Source organism: Myotis lucifugus, unplaced genomic scaffold (genome assembly GCF_000147115.1).
Source record: "Myotis lucifugus unplaced genomic scaffold, Myoluc2.0 scaffold_107, whole genome shotgun sequence".
NCBI classification, from domain to species: domain Eukaryota; kingdom Metazoa; phylum Chordata; class Mammalia; order Chiroptera; family Vespertilionidae; genus Myotis; species Myotis lucifugus.
The window spans coordinates 1,505,937-1,529,260 of record NW_005871155.1 but is presented as its reverse complement, the minus strand read 5'-3'; the positions used below and the strand labels follow the sequence as shown (position 1 = coordinate 1,529,260).

Here is a 23,324-nt window from a genome sequence, read left to right as displayed (position 1 = left end):
AGGCTTAGCCTTCAGGAGGCGAGGGCTACTCCAAAGCACGGCTAGAATCCACGGGCTTCTCCCCATCTCCACCACCTTAATCCAAGCCACTAGCATCTGTTGACCGTTGTACTGCAATCGTATCCGAACTGGACTCTGCTTCTATTCTTGCCCCACAACTCACTCTCATGTCCATTTTCCATGTAGCAACCAGAATCATCTATTTTAAAAGGGAGATCATATCGTTCCCCTCATTAAAATCCCCCAGTGGCTTTCCATTATACTTAGAATAAAAGTCAAATGCCTTCCAAGGCCCTATTTGATATGCCACATCCCACCTCATCTTGAATCATTCTCTCCTGTGTCCTTGCTACATTGTTTATTTTTATGGTCCTTGAACACCAAGCTTGTCACTGCCTCAGAAACTTGACACTTGCTGTCCCTCCTGCATGAACATACTCTCCCCAGATCTTTAGATGTCTGGCTTACTTTCATCAGTCAGTCTCAGCCCAAATATCACCTCCTCCCAGAGGCATTCCTGCCCACCACCGGCCATCACCCTTCAATGCACGAGGGCAGTGACTGTCAACCTTTCTCACCTCATGGCACACCTACATTACTAAAATTCTGCAACACACCAAAAAATAGATATTTTTTGCTGATTGACAAAAAATAGGTATAATTTTGAATCATTCACACCAGATGGCTATTGTTTTGGCTGTTACAATTTTTTTATTTGACAATCTTCATTTCAAATCTTTTATTTGAAAAGAGGCCAGTGCCCCTGACTAAATAGTTGGGTACTGCATTTTTTAAAAATATATTTTTATTGATATCAGAGAGGAAGGGAGAGGGAGAGAGAGAAACATCAATGATGAAAATCATTGATTGGCTGCCTCCTGCACATCCCCCACTGGGGACCAAGCCCGCACCTAGAATGTGCCCTTGATCGGAATCGAACCCAGGATCCTTTGATCCATAGGCCGACACTCTATCCACTGAGCCAAGCCAGCTAGGGTGGTACTGCATGTTTTAAAATTTCTCTCGGCACACCAGTTGAAAATCGCTGCAATAGGCAAAGGCTCTATTCTAGAATCAAGAATAGAATCTGACACAGGGAAGGAACTCAATACATATTTGTTGAAAGAATTAATAATTTTAGCAATAATTTCCTAGACTAAGCAAACATCTGGTGTGGGCATAACAAATCAGCAAGGTTAATGAAACTTGTCATTCGACTGGTATCTATTAAATGTATCCCAAACTTATCAAAGAAGAGACCTTATGCCCATCCTGAAAGAGGTTACAATCGGAGGAGTTGAGGAAGTGGCAACTGATAGTAGAGATACAAAAGTGTGAGAAGAGAAAATGGATAAAATTTGTAGCAGAAAACTAGCTCCGTGCAGAAGTTCTCCCTAAGAAACCATTTACTTGGTTGTTCTTGTTTCTGTTGATGCTGGCTGATGTTCACTTTAAAATGTACAAAGCCTTTTCACACTTACTGACTCCTGCTGTACTCCTCTGTGAGCACTTGTGTGCAGAACCTGCCGCTCTGTCTCTATCCCCCCGGCTAGTACACTTTGCACCACATGCTCACTGAACAGAACTGATAACCCTAACATCTCACTCATGTGGCCCTTGGACAAGTACCACATCTCCATTTCAGAGAGAAATTGCCTAAAGTCCAGAAGGCCCGAGGGCTTCCTCTAAATGATAGAGGAAGTGACAGATGACATGGATTCGGATCTCCTGACTCCACCACAGGAGCTCCGGCAGGTGTTGGAGCTGCCCTTCTAATACAGCTGCGCCCTGTGACAACAATCCAATTGGAGTATCTTCCCCTTGGTTTTACAGGGGTAAATTACTACCTCACAAGCTCATCCGTGAACTAAATTCACCTAGCAGAGAACCTAAAACAAAATTCCCCCTTCAGGGTCAGGTAAATCGGTAAGCACCTATGTATGTAATTTTAGACCTGTCAGCATGGCTTTCCGCACCCCAAACCCCACCCATCTTCTGCTCTCCGACTGATGCCCCAAGCTCCATTATTAGTTTTATTACAGTCATTTTAGGTAATAGTTGTTTACCATTATTAGAATGGTGAATTTCAGACTAATGTACATACTAAATTCCATAGGTGAGACAACCTGTTTTTTAGCAAGGATTTATTATTATTATTTTTTAGTTCAAGGATACAAGGAAGGCAGCTATACTTGTGCCATAAACAGCCATTTATAATTTATATGAATGATTCTATCCTAACTTTTCCTTAAAAAGATATTTTGTTTATCTCTGTCCCTTCTCCTGTCTCTCCCCCTCCCCCTCCCTCTGTTTGTCAGGACTTAGGTTGTATAGGCAGGACAATTGTTTTGTTTTGTTTTTTGTAAAATACCTGGGTTTGGCACTTTACAAAGGCATGGGGAGCACATGTTGTAATGAGGGCAGCTAGAGCTGAGCCGAGAAGAAGTCAATTCTGAGAAACAGCTATCCCAGGGTCAGCAGACCTAAGATGTGGGAAGTATTCTTTAGAGGACGATGTACTTGTATTTCAGTCAAACTAACTGCATTTGGTATTTAATTTAAAAAATGCTCTGTTACTCAATAGCTGTCTATTCTCAGGCAAATCATGTAACTTTCCTAAGCCACAGTATCATCTATATATACAAAGAGCCAGGGGCTGTCACATCCGAAATAACCGAACTTGGACGATCGAAAAAGCTGCGTGGGGCGACCAGGCCGGCAGGGGGCACAGTTGGTGGCAACCAGGCTGGCAGGGGGGGCAGTGAGGGGCAACCAGGCCAGAAGAGGGGGGCAGTGAGGGGTGACCAAGCTGGTGGGGGGGCAGTTGGCAGTGACCAGGCCAGCAGGGGGGGCAGTTGGGGGCAACCAGGCCAGCAGAGGGGGCTGAAAGGGATGACTAGGCAGGCAGGCAGGTGAGTGATTAGGAGCCAGCGGTCCAGGATCGTGAGAGGGATGTCCAACTGCCAGTTTATTTTTATATTTTTTATTTATTTTTTTATTCCGGTTTTTATTTTATTATTTTATTTTTTAATTAAATCTTTATTGTTCAGATTATTACAGTTGTTCCTCTTTTTTCCCCCCATAGCTCCCCTCCACCCGGTTCCCACCCCACCCTCTGCCCTTACCCCCCCTCCACTGTCCTCATCCATAGGTGTATGATTTTTGTCCAGTCTCTTCTCCCTCCCCACCTCTTTCCCCCCCAAGAATAGTCAGTCTACTCCCTTCCTTTTTTTAAAATATATTTTATTTTTTTAATATATTTTATTGATTTTTCACAGAGAGGAAGGGAGAGGGATAGAGAGTTAGAAACATCGATGAGAGAGAAACATCGATCAGCTGTCTCCTGCACACTCCCTACTGGGGATGTGCCCGCAACCAAGGTACATGCCCTTGACGGGAATTGAACCTGGGACCACCCAGTCCGCAGGTCGACGCTCTATCCACTGAGCCAAACGGACCAGGGCAGTCCACTCCCTTTCTATGCCCCTGATTCTATTATATTCACCAGTTTATTCTGTTCATCAGATTATTTATTCACTTGATTTTTAGATTCACTTGTTGATAGATGTGTATTTGTTGTTCATAATTTGTATCTTTACCTTTTTCTTCTTCTTCCTCTTCTTAAAGGATACCTTTCAGCATTTCATATAATACTGGTTTGGTGGTGATGAACTCCTTTAGCTTTTTCTTATCTGTGAAGCTCTTTATATCTTACCTTCAATTCTGAATGATAGCTTTGCTGGGTAAAGTAATGTTGGTTGTAGGTTCTTGGCATTCATCACTTTGAATATTTCTTGCCAGTCCCTTCTGGCCTGCAAAGTTACTGTTGAGAAATCAGCTGACAGTCGTATGGGTACTCCCTTGTAGGTAATTGACTGTTTTTCTCTTGCTGCTTTTAAGATTCTCTCTTTGTCTTTTGCTCTTGGCACTTTAATTATGATGTGTCTTGGTGTGGTCCTCTTTGGATTCCTTTTGTTTGGGGTTCTCTGCGCTTCCTGGACTTGTAAGTCTATTTCTTTCACTAGGTAGGGGAAGTTTTCTGTTATTATTTCTTCAAGTAGGTTTTCAATATCTTGCTCTCTCTCTTCTTCTGGCACCCCCATAATTCGGATGTTGATATGCTTGAAGTTGTCCCAGAGGCTCCTTACATTATCTTCATATTTTTGGATTCTTTTTTCTTTTTGTTTTTCCGGTTGGGTGTTTTTTGCTTCTTCGTATTTCAAATCTTTGACTTGATTCTTGCGATCCTCCAGTCTGCTGTTGGAACTCCGTATAATATTCTTTATTTCAGTCAGTGTATGCTTAATTTCTAGTTGGTCCTTTTTCATAACCTCGAGGGTCTCACTAGATTTCTTGAGGGTCTCACTAAATTTATTGGCGGTTTCTAGAAAATTCTTGAAAAACCTAAAAAATGTGGTTTTGAACTCTATATCCAGTAGTTTGCTTTCCTCCATTTCTGTCATTTCTGACCTGTTTCTTTGTCTCCACATTTTTTATGCTTCCCTGTGTTGACAGAGTGGCTTTCTGTGCTAGGTGTCCTATAGGGCCCAGTGGCTCAGCCTCCCCAATTACCTGAGGTGGACACTCTTGGTGCACCCCTTTATGGGCTTTGTGCACAGTCTTGTTGTAGTTAAGTCTTGATTGTTGTAGGTATCACTGGGAGGAATTGACCTCCAGGCCAATTGGCTGTGAGAATCAGCTGTGTCTGCAATGGGAGAACTTCTGTGCTGGAGACACCCTTCTGGGGCAAGACTTGCTTCAGTGGGGCTTTGGTGCTCACTGAGTCTGCCCCCTGAGTGTGTCCCTTTTGAATCTGAGGAGTTGTAATCTGGATGGTCCCACTCTGACCACTGGGTACACTGGCTCTTGGATCTCTAAGGAGGTGCTAATTTAGCCTCTGCCTGAGGCTACCCAGCAGAAGCTATGGAGAGATCTGCAGATTCCTCTTCTTTGTTTGGGTTTTGGAGGTGCCCAGATGAGGCCAGCTGTGAAGCAATGCAAGCTGCTGTGGAGCCTTGGACCTTCTCTTGGAAGTTCTGGGTCTGTCTGGCCCAGCTGCAGTTTGTTAGGTAATTTTCAGATTGCAAAGGGCCAGGCCATTCATATGCAAAAGCCTCTGTGCACAGCTTGGGTGGGGCGGGGTCTCAGGGAATCAACAGGGCGGAACAAACAGCTATGGATGATCCTCAGTCCTACCCTAAGAGGCCCTGCTTCTCAGTGTCCCGGTAATTGCTGCAAACACCTCTGAGAGAAAGCCGCACTCGAGTTCCGACCAATGCCAGACAGTCCAGTTTCTTCCCGGATGAGTCTGGGTCCCCAGAGACTCACCTGGAACTGGAGATCAGAGCAGTCAAGAGCTTGTGTCTCCCTCCCGACTGAAAAAGACAACCGCGTCCTCAGTTGCCAGCCCTTTCCACGTGGGCCTCCGTACTTCTGCACTTTACTTCCACACCTCCTCTGAGTCTCAGTGTGCTTTTCTCTTTCCTTCTAGTTTTAGAATTTCCACTCAGCCAGCCTTCCTGTGGTTCTGGATGATGTCCGTTTTATCTTTTAGTTGTATTTTTGAAGTAGTTGTGCGAGGCAGCAATTTATGGTGTTTACCTATGCCGCCATCTTGGTTTCTCTCCCAACTGCCAGTTTAAACTGGCAGTCAGACATCCCCTGCAGGGTCCCGGATTGAGAGAGTGCAGTCTGGGTGAGGGGACACCCCCACTCCGTGCATGAATTTTGTGCACTGGGCCTCTAATAATCCATAAAAGGAGAAAATTATTACATATGATCTTTAAACACCCATTCAGATCTAAATTGTGATTTTAAATTACAATGGAAGACTAAGGACTAAAGAAATAGGCCTAAATTTGGATAAGAAAAGTTCAAGTCAGAAACAAGACTTAGGGGCTTTTGGTAGGAATGCTATCTCAGGTGCAGGAACAGGTACCTGGGACCTGAAAGCAGCCTGAGCACCTGGGAAGCTCTGGGAGGCTGGGTGGGCTTGCCCTTAAATGCCTCCCAGAGACGGGAAAAGTGATGGCACAGAGCCAGGTTAGCTGCTCCCTCACTTACCTCCGCCAGCATGTACATGGAGAGAAGTGTGATGCCGAGGTTGTACAAGGTGAGGATGTTCCTCAGGGAGAGAGCAGGCCTGTTCTTCATGCATTTGTTACCCAGCCATATTGAAAGCAGATACATGACAGTAAGAGAGAATGTAGGGAGGTAAGAGTCCAACATGAACCATCCTCTGACTCGAGAATCTGAAAAGAAACAGACAGTGAGAATCCTGCAGAGTAACACTGCTCAGTTATAAGGTACTAGTGTCCTGGTGCATGGATTCATGCACATTGAAAGGAAATTAATTAGAAGAAATATTTTAATATCCTATTCACAGAGTTGCTAATGAAAAGAAAATAAGATTCTACCGAGTCTCCTATCTACCTACTCCAGGACTTCTGTGAGGATCAAATGAGGGGCATGGGAAAATGCTTCACAGACATTTGGTTAAACTGTAAAATGTTTGTACCTGGCTATAAAGCAAGATGGGTTCGTGGACTGAAGAAATTCCAAGGATGTTAGTCGCTAGGAAGAGGAAGCTGAGCGTTGCTATGTGACATCATTACCTGGTGCCCACAGTGACTGTTTCCGGGCTGGGCTGTGGGCCGCATTTTGTGCCATGGGGTCTTGGCAGCATTGGCTGCGATTTGGTGGGGTGTCGCTCCAAGGTGGTGGTGGGGCCTGTGTCCCACTTGGGGAAAGCCTAGTATTGGTTTGTCGGTGCCAGGTCGGTGGTGCTGCTTATTTTTAAACTAGAGGCCCGGTGCATGAATTTGTGCACAGGTGGGGGCTGGCCAGCCCGCTCCAATCGGGGCCAACAGGCCGGGCCAGCTGGGGGAGGGGCTGTGGGCAGTTGGCCGGCTAGCTCCGCCCCCTGGTTGAACTCCCAGTCGAGGGGGCAATTTGCATATTAGCCTTTTATTATATAGGATGGCCAGTGCACATCATGGCAGCTCCTGCGTTGAGCGTCTGTCCCCTGGTGGTCAGTGTGCATCATGGCCACTGGTCAGATGGATAGACACTTAGCCTTTTATATATATACTAGAGGCCCGGTGCATGAAATTCGTGCACTGGGGGATGGGGTTCCCTCAGCCAAGCCTGCCCCTCAGTCTGGGAGCCCTCAGTGGATGTCCTACTGATGGCCACAGTCTGGCAGCAGAGGCTCGGTGCAGGCGTCCCCGTGTGTGTGTGTTTGTATGTATGTGTGTGTGTGTGTGTGTGTGTGTCCACTGGTGGTCTGCTCCCAGCCACATTGGAAGCTCAGAGTAGGCGCTGTGTGTGTGTGTCTGTCTGTCTGTCTGCTGGGGGCCTGCCCCCAGCCATACCCTGGAGGCTTGGAGCAGGCCCCCTCTCTGTTGATCTCTCAGGCTCCTGGCCTCCACTGCATGTTGTACTCTCCCTTGAGCTGTGGCCAGGATGGGGCGCCCTTTCCTGCTGTGGGATCGCCAGAGCGACCCAGGGACAGGTGCACACGGGGGCTGGCTGAAGGCTCCCCTTTCCTGCTGTGGGATCGCATGAGCGATCCGATGGGCAGGCAGGTGCACACGGGGGCTGGCTGCAGGCCACCCTTTCCTGCTCTGTGATCCCTGCGGCGACCCAGGGGCTGGTGCACACAGGGGCTGGCTGCAGGCCGCCCTTTCCTGCTCTGGGATCACCGTGGCGACCCACCGGCAGGCGCACACGGGGGCTGGCTGAAGGCTCCCCTTTCCTGCTGTGGGATCGCATTGGTGATCCCATGGGCAGGCAGGTGCACACGGGGGCTGGCTGCAGGCCCCCCTTTCCTGCTGTAGGATCCCAGCAGCGACCCACCGGCAGGCGCACAGGGGGGCTGGCTAGAGGCCGCCCTTTCCTGCTCCATGATCTCTGGGGCGATCCCATGGGCAAGCGCACACAGGGGCTGGCTGCAGGCCACCCTTTTCTGCTCTGTGATCACTGTGGCGACCCAGGGGCAGGCGCACATGGGGGCTGGCTAGAGGCCGCCCTTTCCTGCTCCGTGATCACCGCGGCGATTCCACGGGCAGGCGCACACAGGGGCTGGCTAGAGGCCACTCTTTCCTGCTCGGGGATCGCAGCAGTGACCCAGGGGCAGGCCCACACAGGGGCTGGCTGCAGGCCCCTCTTTCCTGCTGTGGGATCTCCAGTTGCTTATCCCTGGCAGGAGGGCCGGTTGGGGGCGTGGCTGCTGGCTGATGAGCAGCAGTCGCCCCGCCAGTGCCGATCTCCTGAGGGAGAGCAGGTTGGGGGCCTGGCCAGTGGCGGATCGCTGGGGTCACGCCCGCCAGCCCTGGGTCGGGTTGCACAGGGGTCGCCCACCATCGGGGTCACAGATAGCAGGCCTGGATGGCAGCGGGGCAGGCAGAATGGCGCTGTCCCATCCTGACTGCAGTATGCAAATTAGCCGCCATCTTTGTTGGCAGTTAACTACCATCTTGGCTGGCAGTTAATTTGCATATCGCCCTGATTAGCCAATGGGAAGGGTAGCGGAGGTACGGCTAATTACTATGTTTCTCTTTTATTAGATAGGACTAGAGGCCTGGTGCATGAAATTTGTGCACTTGGGGGGGGGGTGTCCCTCAGCCCAGCCTGTACCCTCTCCAATCTGGGACCTCTTGGGGGATGTCCAACTGCCAGTTTAGGCCCAATCCCACAGGCAGTTAGACATCCCTCTCACAATCCAGGACTGCTGGCCCCTAACCACTCGCCTGCCTGCCTGTCTGATTGCCCCTAACCGCTTCTGTGCCAACCTGATCACCTCATATCCCCCAACTGTCCTTCCCTGCCGGCCATCTTGTGACAACGTGGGGGTGGCCATCTTGTGACAACGTGGGGGCAGCTATCTTGTGATGGTATGGGGGCGGCCATCTTGTGATGTGAGGGTGTGAGGGTCAATTTGCATATTACCGCTTTATTATATGGGATATATTGGCACATACATTTTGGTAGTACATACCAAATACAACAGGGGACACTGTGATGCAGCATTAAGGAACTGAACGACAGGAAAATTAACAAATGTGAGAAGTAACAGTCCTTGAATGTCTACTTTGAAATAATTACTATGTTTATTTAACTCAGTAAATATGAAGTATGTTTTGCCACTTTATGGGTAAAAACACAGCTCAGAAAGCTTTAGTAACCTGCCAAAGGCCATACAATAGTCGGCAGCAGAGTCAGAATTTGAATTCACGCCTGATGCCCAGCCCGCCATACCTTGCTGCTGCCTCCTAGGGAGAAGTCTGGAGGAGACAGAAGAGAAAGTTTATTGACACTGTGTCCTATTTCCTAAAACCCACGCTGGCCAGAACTTGCCCTGGATCACTGTGCAGCAACCAAGAGTGGGTTTAAGTTCATCTGATCCAAAGAGATCAATGAGATTTCAGAATGACAAGCATGAGAGCTGAGCTAATGAAGGCAAAGCCTTGGAGCTGATGATTCAGAACTGAGAACAGAAATTAAAGCAAGCACCCAAAGCTTGACCAGGGACTAGGAGTACAAACAGCTAGGAGGCAAGAACCTAGGTATATCAAGTCTCCCTTACTCTGGAGAGTTACAATTTAAAAACCAAAATAAAACATACATAATAGCCCTGGCCAGTGTGGCCGAGTTGTTTGGAGCATCTTCCCGTACACCAAAATGTTTCAGGTTTGATTCCAGGTCAGGGCTTGTAGGGGAGGCAACTGATTGATGTTTCAGTCTCACATCAAGGTTTTTCTCTCTTTCTCTCTCCCTCTCCCTTCCTCTTTCTCTAAAATAAATAAAAACATATCCTCTGGTGAGGATTAAAAAAAAATAAAGCACATATAATAGAGCTATACTATAATGAGTAACACCTGAAAATAATTATGGACATAAAATGATTTTTGTTCTTTATATTGTTTTTTGTTGTTTAAATAAAGAAAATTATTTAGCCCAGGATTATAAAAATGGCCTGCTGTAAAGAGTTGTAAGGAGCTGGTTTCTCCAGAGATAATGCTCTTTTCTTGATCTCTGTGGTTCCCTCAGCCTCAGTCTCTCTTTCTGTTCTACCCACCCTGTCCACCAGCCCCTCTTTAAACCACCACCCTCCAGAGTGTCACTTCTAAGGAAAGTGTCTTTTCAAGCTCTGTCCCATTACTTATCCTGCAAACTTTCCCCTTTTGTGATAAGGATAAAAAGGTAAGAAAGGAGCATGCAGGTGACTAACAGGCATTACCTTTCACAGACTAGCTCGTAATTATTGGTTATAAAAGGCTGTGCTATGTGCCACTTTCTAATTTGTATCTCCACATCTAAGGCCCTGACTTCTGAAGGAAGCCACTTCCTACTGCTCTTTCATAACACAGCTCCTCATCAGCATCAAATAATCACCACTTCATAATTCATGTTAGTATGGCTATAATACTATTATAACTAACATGTACTGAGCACTAATTCTGTAGCAGACACTGTTCTAAAAGCCTTTTACATGCATTAACTTAACTCTCAATCCATCTTATTATATAGGTGATAATATCTGTAATAGCTTTACTGAGATATAATTCTGACACAGAATCCTATAAATATTTAATATGTACAATGTGCTGAGTTTGGACACACGCACACACTGGTGATGCCATCATCATAATCAGGAAAACAGACACAAGGTGATATTGTTACCCCCTGTTTATACCTGAGAAAAATTGAGCTACAGAGGGTAAAAAATTAAATAACTTGCACTAAACTGCTACCCTTCCTCCTACTATGGTTGAATTGTAGTCCCTAAAAAGATATGCTCAAGTCCTAACTCCTCATATCTGTGTTGTGAGCTTATTTGGAAATTAGGTCTTTGCAGATGTAATCAAGTTAAGATGAGGCCACAGTGGATTAGGGTGGGCCCTGACCAGGTGACTGGTGTCTTTAAAAGAGGAGGTTTGGATTCAGGGACACTCTGAAGATGAAATAGAAATTGGAGTGATGCAGCTATAAGCTATGGAAGGCCAAGTATTGCTGGCAACCCCCAGAAGTTAGGAGAGAGGTGGAACAGATTCTTCCCTAGAACCTCGGAGGGAACACAGCCATGCCAGCATCTTGATTTGAAACCTGTAGCATCCAGAACTGTGAGAGAATAAACTGCTGTGTGGTAACCATGCAGTCTGTGGTACTTTGTTACTGCAGCCATAGAAAACTAATACCCATGGTTTACTTGATGGCTCTCCAATGGTTTCAGATGTGCTTTTACCTTCTCAACTACAGTATATGCTCCACAAGACAAAGGCTAGATCTTATATTTCAATTGTCTCATTTATAACTTACATCCATGTAGTGCTGAGTTGAGAGGAAATATCCTATATAATAAAAGGCTAATATGCAAATTGACCATCACACCCTCACACAAAGATGGCTGCCCCATGTGGTCAAAGATGGCCGCCCCATGTGGTCACAAGATGGCCGGCAGGGGAAGGCAGTTGTGGGCGACCGGGCCTGCAGGGGAGGGCAGTTGGGGGGGACCAGGCCTGCAGGGAGGGCAGTTGGGGGGACCAGACCTGTAGGGGAGGGCAGTTGGGAGCGATTGGGCCAGCAGGGGAGCAGTTAGGCATTAATCAGGCTGGCAGGGGAGTGGTTAGGGGGTGATCAGGCTGGCAGGGGAGTGGTTAGGGGGTGATCAGGCTGGCAGGCAGAAGTGGTTAGGGACAATCAGGCAGACAGGTAGGCGAGTGGTTGGTAGCCAGTAGTCCCGGATTGTGAAAGGGATCCCAGATTGGAGAGGATGCAAGCTGGGCTGAGAGACACCAGCCCCCCCTACCCCCCCAGTGCACGAATTTCATGCGCCGGGCCTCTAGTACTAATATATAATTAAATGTATACTAATTGGCATACTGAGTCAAGCACATATTGCAAACCTAATACAACACCTGAAGTTTTTGTTTCCTTATGTCATAGTCCTAGAAATATTTGTCAAAATTGTGACAGAAGATCATAACTGATCTAACTAAAATATGGGAGCAAATACCTGTTGGAATATTAGTATCTTTGGGACTTGAGAGGTGTCAGCTCTTCATCTGTGTCAGGTATTTGCCCAACATCCTCTGATGGTACTGATATGGTGTAGGTAAACTGAGAGAAGACCTGGGGATACTTCGAAGCTTACCAGGTGGCTGCCAGCCAACTTAAATTTGTGCCACCTTTAGGAAGGGGACAGGGATTCATGATGGTCTAGATGTCACTGTGAGGGTCAACTGATCCAGTTGTCAAATGCCAATCTTACAGTCTCTTTGCTACAAAGGAAACTTCCATAAAAATGAACACAGCTGAGTAAATAACTGTAATACTATCCTTAACTGATCCCACAGTCATATAATTCCAGATCACCATGATCTTACCAATGGCAAAGTTCAGTGTGAAGTTGGCTCAGAGAGACTGTTATTTAACTCTCCACTGGGAGTGTCAACTACTAGTAGAAAGCCACTGTCACCAAGAAGCCTGCATGTGTAAGTTAGGCATCATGCCCTCTACTACCCACTACAGCTGTAAGCAGAGACATATTAACTGAGTAGGTTGCAGACACGGTGTCCCTCCCTGCCTGTCCCACGGGGTCATCACAAGGATGAAAAGGAAAAAGCAAAACAGAACCAAAGACTATGGGAAAGTATTTTTTAATGTTCTATACAATCACAGGGTATCATTTCATTAAAACTATATAGTCATTCACTTAGAAGAGAAACTGGAGAGTGGTCTAAATAATCTCTAAGTGATTCTGTTTAAAGATTTTGAGAAACAGAAAATCTCTTTATCCCCTCTCCCCCCACCAATAGTGCTGAGGAAATAATTTGCAGATTTTTTTCACAGCTTTGTGATACAGCAAGGCTCAAGTGAAACAAAACATGTTGTTTAAAATTTGTTCATTTATTTGCAAAATAGATAGTGCCTACTGTGTTCTTGGGGCTGTAATAAGCACTGGAGAGAACAGTCATAGTTCCTGTCCTCATGGGAGAAAGAGCTATTAATAACAATGAGGTTGTTTATGAAGGAAATAAACAGAGACTGAAATAGAGTATAATAAGAGGCCTACTTTAGAGGGGCAAATTCCCTGACATCTTTGTTAGAGAAAAAGGTACCATTTAAGCTGATAACCCAAAGTATGAGAAGGAGCTCACTATATTAGAGGATGAATGAGGAGGAATTCTAGGCTCAAGGAACAGCATATGAAAGAGTTTTATATATTTGAGAAAGTAAAAGACTTCAGAGGTCAAAGTGAGTGGGGAAGTAGCATTGAGTGTTGGAGAGAGCTGGGGCTACATATACAAGGGTGCGCAGTCCATATAAGAAAGCTGGCTTTTACCTGAAAGGGCCCTGAGTGTTAAGCTAGAGCACCACATACTAGGACTCAGGCTTTTAAAGTATTATTCCAGCTGATACTTAATAAGTGATTGGAAGGGGGAGACTAGTTAGGATAACTTACAACCACTCAGTGCTGAGCTGAGAGGAAAGAGTCACTAAGTATACATCGACTGGCACGTTGCAGTAGTCATAGAGACTGGTGACGGAGGAATGACTGAGCGTTTAGAAGCTCAACCTAAGGGGCCTGGGCAGAGAACGCTCAGAGAACAAGGGCAGAAAGACTATATATGACTGCATGTGAGGAAGGTAGAAGGTGAATGGACAGTACAGCCAGGAGGGAAGCAGCATACATTGAGAAGGAAAGCTACTACCTACTTTGGTAGCCAGAGAGACACCAAAGGAAAACATTGCACGCACTCTAGTTCTGCTTCCTGCTCCCAAAACTTTAATCCCAGGAGAAATGGGGCCTTTGGATGTTCTGGGAGAAGGATGTCAAAGGTGAGAGAGGTTAAGTCTCTAAACAATAGGTACCATACTATTTTCAAGACACTGGAACTGACATAATCCTCTTCTATAACAAAATACTGTGTTCCTTCCACATTAAGTTCTCGAGTAACTCACTCACCTCGAGGTCCAAACATATTGACCAAAAAAGCATTGATTTCATCATCAAAGGACTTTAGAAGCTCCTGAAAAGATAAAGAAAACAATGATTAAAGTGGGGTTTTTTTTTTTTTTTTTGGAAACTCAAAACAAACCACCATTAACAATGTGCAGTTAGGAGAATCTCCAAGGGTCCTGGGTTCAAGGACATTTGACTGCAAAGATTTCGGGAAACTGAACCAGCAAATGTAGCCTCATTTTCACATGCTTTGAAAGATGTAGAAGCAAGCAATTCCTCTTTCATTTCCTTAGGCAAGAATAATTCTGAAAAACAGGCATGGTACATTTAAACATTGTAGGGTTGTTGGCCTTAATTCCACTTCCCTCTACAATGCTTAGAGGTATAAGCGGTTCCATAAGTAACTTCTATTGCTGCAGTTAATGGAAGTTGTGTGCAAGCAACAGGGAAGTCTACACCTACAGGATACAGTGTAATTTCTAAATGAAAATTCAGTTGAATTGTATTTCATGTAGCTGATTCTAAAGCTTTAAAGGGCACTTCCTTTTCAAATAAGGAAATTAAGCATTACAGTGATTTTTTCTATTATCTTTACATTTTGTTTTCAAAACTTTTTCATACATTAACATCTATTTAATATTACAATAAACAGTGTCACTAGGGTACAAAGATTAATTATTGCCACTTTAACTGGATTCAGATTGGGACTGGAGAATTTCTGCTAAGAATCTTAAGGTTGATAAACCAGTTTCTGGCACTAGATTCAGCTCCTATTCATGCTGGTCTGCTATAATACTGCTCAAAATATCTGCTGAGGTGTCCTCTACCCCTCTCAAGCAAAGCGAACTAGAGACAGAGTACTCCCCAACGTTCCTAGGAAAGGGATCTTTGATGAGGACTCTGGGCCCATGGGTTGGCCCCTGACTATATGTGAGTTGAGTGTGAAGGCCTTCAGTTCATATAGAACATTCTCTATTACCAATAGCTGGACTGCAGTCAAGAGCATGTCATTCTCAAAGAAAATGTAAGTGCCAGAGAGGAAAATTAATTTACTGGTATCTGAAGAGAAGGTCTACATGTTTAGTGACTGGCACATACCATTTGGGTCTATTCCTTATCAGATCCTGAGAGAAATTTCAAGGAAACTTAGGTTGTTGGAAATTTAGGAAGGAGGATGAGGATTAGAGACTAACATTCATTAGTACCTACGACTGCTGGCCAGTGTATTAGGAACTTCATTATTCCCTGATATTGATATAAAGAGTATCTGGGATAAACAAAGCTTGAAGTTTTTTTTTTTTGTTTTTTGGTTTTTTTGTATGTGTGTGTGTTTTTGTTGTTGTTGTTAATCATTATCCGAGGACACTTTTCCATTGATTTTTAGGGAGAATGGAAGGAAAGGTTGGAGGTGGAGAGAGAAACATCAATGTGAGAGAAACATATCAACTGGTTGCCTCCTGCACGAACCCTGACCAGGGCCGCGGCTGGGGAGGAGCCTGCAGCTAAGGTACGTGCCCTTGACCAGAATTGAACCCAGGACCCCTTTGGTCCACAAGCAGACACTCTATCCACTGAGCCAAACTGGCTAGGACAAAGCTTGAAGTTTTTAAAGTGTTTTTATCTTTGGCTTCTATGAAGGGCATCTCAGGAGACCTCTAGGCTTGAAGATCAGTTACCTAACATCTAGTGTGACAGAGTGACTTTTGTTGCCCTTAGAATTGGGCAGCTCTGTCTAGAGGACTAATTCTTGAGCAAAACCTTACTGACGTACCCACCTTCATAACAAATACCAATGAAATCTCTCTTTCATTGCCACACCTACCCACAAATATTTAACATTTTCAGTTTGTTTGCTAAGGTTCAAAATCCATTTTCCAACATCTGTAAATCTAAGAACACTCTAATTAAAGGTCACAAAGATTTTATTCTTTCTATAACCTTGCAAAAACGTAGTCACAGCAGAAGAAGAGCGGAAACAAAAGTAAATAACGGAAGCCACGAAGAGAGAGCAGAGTGAAGAAAACAAATGAGAGGGGGCATTCCATTCTTTCAGTCGTTAATTCACTGACTCACTGACCAGTTATTTAAACATCACTGTGCTGCCAGCACCATGTTAGATGCTGAAATACAAAGTCAGTGAGATGGGTCCTTATCTTCACACAGGATAATAGAGAAGTAAATCTACAATTACCTTGTGTCTTAAGTATGGTGAGAAAGGTTTAAAGAGATGTGCTGTAAGAACCCAGAGGAAGGAAATACCATTCAGCCATAGAAAAGAAGGAAATCTTGTCATTTTGACAACATGAATAGACCTTGAGGGCATTATGCTAAGTGAAAAAATAAGTCAGAGAAAGACAAATACTGTATGGTCTTACTTATATATGAAAAAAAAATAAAAAACTCAGAGAACCGGCTGGTGGTTGCCAGAGGTGGGGCTGTGGTGGGGGTCATAATGGGTGAAGGTGGCCTTAAGGTACACATGTCCAGTTATAAAATAAATAAATCATGAAGATGTACAGTAGAGTGACTAAGGTAATACCCTGTGGTATATCTGCAAGTTGCTAAGAGTAGATCTTCAAAGTTCTCATCACAAGAAATAATATTTGTAACTATGTATATAACTAGACTTATTGTGGTGGTCATTTCGCAATATATAAAAATATCAAATCATTATGTTGTACACATGACACAAAAAAGAGAACATAGCGGCAGGACATTTAATTCAGATCTCTTAAAAGGAGAAGCCTTCCAGGAAAACTGCTGCTGCTGCCGCTGCGTAAAGAGCCCAGCATCATCCAGATGGAGAGGAAACAGAGCAGCTGAGGGCGAAGGGTCAGCACATGCGAACACACGGAGACACGACTGGGGAAACATCTATGGCCAGGCCTCTAGGGACCGGTATGACAGAAATAAAGCCAATGCTGGGAAAATCAGAAATCTGAAAACATTACTTCTTTATTTCTGGGTTACTTAATACAGTTAGTAAGAATGTAATGTAAAAAGACAATGGTGAGATGAGATCAGATCAAAATTTACCCTGGCTTGGTAAAAGGTAAGCATGAGTATGGAGTTTGGGTAGTGTTAGTCAGCTAAGGATGAACGCTTAGCAAAGATGATGAGAAGAGCTTGGGTGATGCATTAGTAGCTATACACTGGATTCTATATTTGTAAATGCGAAAGCACGCAGGGCAAGCTCTCAAGACTAACACCATAACCTAGGAGCTAAGCAAAACCAACGAACCATCTGCAGCACTTCCTTCAACCAGCATCTTTAACAGTTGTTGTGTACATAGTACTTTGCTAGACATATGACGAAAAAAAGAACACAGTGGTTGATTCAAAAGCTTATAGACAAACTGGGAAAGTGATAAATACAAACAAAGGTAAATAGAAAACAGTCGAGAAGAAAGACACACACAGAACTGCCACAATGATGGAAGATGCGGTAGGAGGGATGACTTACAATGGGTTTTGAAGATGGTCAGAATTTGGATAGATTAGAAGAGAGAGGAATAGTACTGCCCTTGGACCTTGGCAAGGGGTGGTCTCCTGAGCACCATACTTTAGATGGCCTCACTCTGGTCATCCTTTGGCCATCCCCCTCCACAAAGCGAAACATCCTTTGAACCCAGGGAAATGCCTGCCTATGGCCACAGCTTCCCACCTCCAGACTATGTTCCAAGTATCCGGGTCACAGAATTCTCTGCCAAACAACAACTCTCTGAGCCCACTTCCAGAACAACTTTAGTGATTTCTCCTTGCCCACTTAGTGAAGTCCATGTCCTATGACTGTGGATTCAATGTGTGACTATGTACAGCAATAGGTGAAGGAGAGAAAGATTGGAAGCCAGTTGGGCCTTAGTTGTGTATCCCTGATTGTCTACCACATTTGGTGATAATGTAAAATGGTACAACTACTTGGAAAATAGTTTAGCAGTTTTGTGAAAATAAACATTCCACTTTTGGGTGTTTACCCAAGAGAAAATAAAGCATCTACCCATGCAAAGACCTGTCCACAAATATTCATGGCAGCTTTCTTTGTAATATCTAAAAATGGAGACCTCCCAATTACCCATCAACAGGTGAATGGATAAAGATTGTGGTACAGTCATAAAATGAAATACTACTCAGCAACAGAAAGGAATGAACTATTGATGCACATGAATAGATCTCAAAATTTGATGCTGCATTAAAGAAGCTAGACAGAAAAAAAGAATACATATTATGTTTCCATTTACATGAAATTCTAGAAAATACAAACTTATCTATGTGACAGAAAGCAAATCATGGTGGCTGGGGATCTCCAGGGGAGGGGAACAGAATATCCTTCAAAAGTGATGGTGAGATAAGGATATTTTCACATATGCACAAGCCAGCAGAACTGCACCACAAAGTATGCTACAGATGTTCTTCATGTCCAAGGGAAATGATTCTACAGAAAAGAATCAAGAGCATCAGAAATGGCTCTATATCATTGAAGAGTCATAATTCAGAGCAAGCTGGCCTCCAGCCACCTTATCACATCAGCCGTAACTGCGATCATCTCTTCCTCCATGCTCATCCTATTCAGTAGCGGTGATCCATAACATCTGGGTGATGTCCTATACCTGCTCCTTCTACCTGGCCATGTGACATGCAACTCCCAACACCGATAGATTGGATCTACAGGTACTCCTGCCCCAGAGAATACTCGGGAAACAGGACAGCCATGAAGGTTTTGGTTGGGACTTCCACCCAGCTCTAAATGGAGCGCAACATAAAGCAGAGGCATCTAATCGGAGGCCATTTCCTGGTCTGTTCTTGAAGGTACAAACTCTGTAATCACTGTGGGGACGGCCTCATTCTGAACATCTGGGTAACCCACGATTTTCTTTAGCAAAGGCAGTCTCTCAATCAGAATCCTTAGCATTGTGATTAAATAAATCCCACCATGCTTTCTCTGATCTTTAAATTACAGGACTCCAGATTCAGTTTTTTCCCCTTTCCTCCTTCCCTTCCTCTCTTCTGTTACTTTCCTTGTTCCCTTTCTTACCTCCTTCCACTCCTTTCTTTCCTCCCTTTTCTTCCTTCATTCCACCTTTCCCTTCCTCTTTTCACTTCCTTTACTTCCTTCCTTTCCTCCCTCCTTCACTCACTCCTCCTTCTTGGCATTCCTTCTTTTATTTATGTTTTAAGTATTTTGTGGTTTTTAGTATTTATCTACCATGGGCATTTAAAAATCCAGTGATTGGATATCTTGTCCTATTTTGTTGATGTCGTTTTATAGACTATTTAAAAAATATTTTTCAGAATAGTTATTTCCCACCACCGACTCCCCTTTTCACTGCTTTTTAAAATGAGCAAAAGCCATTAAGATGACAAAACTGAGTTAAGTTTGGAAGAAGTCATAGTATCAAAATCCTTAACATTCTTTTTTAGAAATATATTTCAGAGAAAACGAAATCTGAAGTGCTCAATGACAGCAGGTCAGGGAGTGGGATCTGACCAGCTCTGGAATATATCATATTTCAGACTCACCAGACACAGCTCTGAAAGTCTCCCAGGAACTTCAGGGTCAAGACTGAGAGACAAGAACATGGAATCTCCCCTCGGGGCAAGGGACAGAGACTAGAGTGCCATCCCACAGTGAGTCTCCATGCTATTCCCAGGGCTCAGGATGGATGTCCACTATTGAAAGCTCTTTGGTAGACTCCTGAGGGACTGTTCCCAGCCAGTCTCTCATGAATTTGAAATGTGTTCACAACTGTGAATGCAACTAGGTTTACAGAATGACTAAATGTGGACATAAAAAAATCTTTGCTTTCTTGCAGCTGACTTTACACAATGTATTCATTCATATTTAACAGATACCCCTAAACTGCCTTTGTGAGGTCTACCCACTCAACATCTCGACCTCTCACTACTGTACTCTAGAGGGAGCAAGAGACTAAGTTAGACAGAGGGTAGGCAATAGGTAATTATTATTCATTTATGGAAACTCTAAATCTTATAGAGTAATTTTCATAAGATTGAAAGTAAGGTATTGAAGAATCTGTGGGAACATTTACACTTGGTTACCACATCTTCAGACAGATATAAACTGAAGAAGAACAATATGCTACCCCCGAAATGCCACTTTTTGAATTAAAGTTACTTAAGAAACAGCTGGTGCAGGAAGAACACACTGACCCTCCTTCTCCCCTGAAGGCAGGAAACAAATCTCTTCCTGTACTAGGAGGGTAGCTGGCATCCTTATCGCCAGAGACAGGGAATTCAGGGCAAGAAGGCAATATAAACAAACCTTGTTACTTCTTCACCAATTTACTACCGCAAGCCCAAACTCTTTGTCTTGTCAATTCTTTACAAATTTATTGTTTCCTTGTCTAAAGGGTATGAAAGCTGCCTGCTTTGGACACTTTTTTGAGTCTCATAATTTTTATAATTTTTATGGCGCTTCCATACAATTAAATTTTTTTCTTCCTGTTCATCTCTGTTATGTCAATTTAATTATTAGGACAGCTAAAGAACCTAGAGGAAAAAAGGAAAAGTCTTCTGCCCCTACAAAATGAACTAACCACAACAGTGGGTAATAATAGCTCCTATTTATCTAGGTAATATGTGCCAGGCATTTGATATATATTTGCTATGATTTTTACAACAACTTTGCAAATTGGGTATTGTTCCCAGTTTACAGAGGTGAAAATTGAGACTGCAAGCTCCAGTGGCACTGCTGTGTGAAATGTGAACTAAAATAAAGTTCAGTAACAATTAATCAGTGTTTTTATGACTGCATATTGAAAGGTTTCAGGGCTGGACAGCAGAGGAAGGGCGCATGTTTATATTTCTTGTGCTGTAGTCCATCTCCGGATCCTCAGCTGATGAAGAATATGGGGCTGCTTATATTTGCACTCTGGGTCATGCTGACACTGTAGGACAGCATAGTGATTATAATTAATACTATATTGTATATTTGAAAGTTGCTGAAATCTTAAAAGTTCTCATAACAAGAAAACATCCATAACCACACATAGTTAGTTAACCAGACTTACTGGGGTTATTGTTTCCCAGTACATAAGAATATTGAATCATTATGGTGTACATCTGAAACCAATATGTTATATCTCAATTTAAAAAAAACCTCAGAGCAAATTCTGACTAGAAGGACATGTCTTTAACTTGGTAAAGATACCAAAAATTGACAGCAAATATTTTATTTAATGTCAAAACTTCAGCTGCATTCTCTAAAAAAACTGAAAATAAGGCAAGGATGTGGACTTTCATTGCTATGTCTAATGTGTACTGAAGATATTGGCTAATACTATGAAGAATGAAAAACAAAAGATACAGGTATTGGAAGGGGAGAAATAATATATTTCTTTTTGCTAACAATAGAATCATTAACTTAAAACAACCAAGAGAATCAACAAATAAACTGTCAGACCTAATAAGAATTCAGAGACACAAGACCAAAAAACCCATTATCATCTTTCTACTTTAGCAATAACCAATTAAAAACCAATAGTAACAAAACTGTAAAAATCTAGAAGTTAACCAATAATACATAAATTCTTCATAGAGAAAACTTTAAAATTCTATAAAAGACATAGACAATGGTATAAATAAATGCAGAGACATTTTGTATTTTTTCTGAATAAAGATGTCAATTCTCTTCAAGTTAATCTATATATTTAATACAATTCCTATCAAAATTTCAGTGAGCCTCTTAAATAACTTTATCTACTTACTCTAAAAATTTTTTTTTAAATTTAAATTCTTTATTGTTGAAAGTATTACACTATGTACATCGCTTTTTCCCCCATTGACCTCTCCCTGGCTGCTCCAATCCCCAGCACTCTAAAATTTTTGAAATGATCCAGCAATTCCACTTCTGGGTATATGTTCAAAGAAAATGAAATCTGGAAGAGATATCCCACACCCCATGTTCACTGCAGCATTGTTTACAACAGCAAGACATGGATAGGACCTAAGTGTCCAATGACAGATGAATGGGTAAAGAAACTGTAGTATGTCTATATCAGTGGTCGGCAAACTCATTAGTCAACAGAGCCAAATACCAACAGTACAACGATTGAAATTTCTTTTGAGAGCCAAATTTTTTAAACTTAAACTATATAGGTAGGTACATTGTTATTAACTTAATTAGGGTACTCCTAAGGCTTAGGAAGAGCCATACTTAAGGGGCCAAAAAGCTGCATGTGGCTCGAGAGCCGCAGTTTGCCGACCATGGGATACAATGGAAGATCATTCAGCAATCAAAAAAGAAGGAAATCCTTCAATTTCCAACAAGTCGGATGAACCTTGAGGAAATTATGCTAAGTGAAATAAGTCAGAGAAAGACAAATATGTGGGCTGGAAAAAAGTCAAAGTCAGAGAAAGAGAGAGTAGAGTGGTGATGGGCGGGGGAATGAGGAAATGGGGAGACATTGGTCAAAGGGTACAAAGTTCCAGTTATAAGATTAACGAGTTATGGGGTCGTTAATACACAGTGTTGTGATATAATTAACAATACTGAAGTATATACTTAAAACTTGTTAAGAGAGTAGATCTTAAATTTTCTCACCACAAAAAAAAGGTAATTATGTGAGGGGATGGATGGTGGTAATCATTTTGTAATACATAGGGTATCCCAAAAATGCATACACAGACTTTGAATAAAGGTAAAGGCAGTGTTTATTAAAATACATTTTATTTTCAAAATTGAGCTATCAACTCTGAAAGTGTATATACATTATTTGGAACACCGATATGAGCATATCAAATCATTACTTTGTACACCTTAAACTTACACAATGTCATATGTCAATTATCTATATATATAAAAAGCCAGCGACCAGAACACCATACCAACCATAATGACTGGTCGCTATGATGCCCACTGAGGCCAGCGAACTGGCCTGATTGTGGGGTGGGGTGGGCCGACCAACCCTCTGCCCCCGTGGCCCTTCCTCCCAGCCGGCCCTGCCCCCCCCCGCCCCCCCGCCCGTCCCACGCTAATTGACCCACAGCCCCTCCCCCCAGCTGGCCCCGCCTCTGATCACCCCCCCACCCAATAGGAAGCGGGGCTGGCCGGCCCATCACCCACAGCCCCTCCCCATGGCCAGCCCCACCCCCAATCGGCCCCTCCACCCCAATCGTGGGCTGGTCCACCAGCCAAGTGCCCGTGGCCCCTCCCCCCAGCTGGCCCACCCCTGATCAGCCAGAGGGCCAGCCGACCAACCTCCCACCGTCTCCTCCTCCCCACAGGCCTGGCCCTGATTGGGGCTGGATCGGCTGGACCCCATCCACCACCCACGCACGAATTCGTGTACTGGGCCTCTAGTATCTCAATAAAGCTGAAAAAATAGTAATCGGCCCACCT

At 43.8% G+C, this 23,324-nt stretch overlaps 1 protein-coding gene across 1 annotated transcript in view; it reads right to left on the bottom strand.

The window, feature by feature from the left end:
• The window catches only part of ELOVL2 (ELOVL fatty acid elongase 2), a 71,824-nt gene that overhangs the window by 15,143 nt on the left and 33,357 nt on the right, over nt 1-23,324 (bottom strand). Inside the window, exons 2-3 of the mRNA XM_006092924.3 lie at nt 13,970-14,033; nt 6,064-6,251 (exon numbers count right to left, since the gene is read on the bottom strand). Of these exons, the coding sequence (XP_006092986.3) occupies nt 6,064-6,251; nt 13,970-14,033 (252 nt within the window). The remainder of the gene's footprint in view (nt 1-6,063; nt 6,252-13,969; nt 14,034-23,324) is intronic.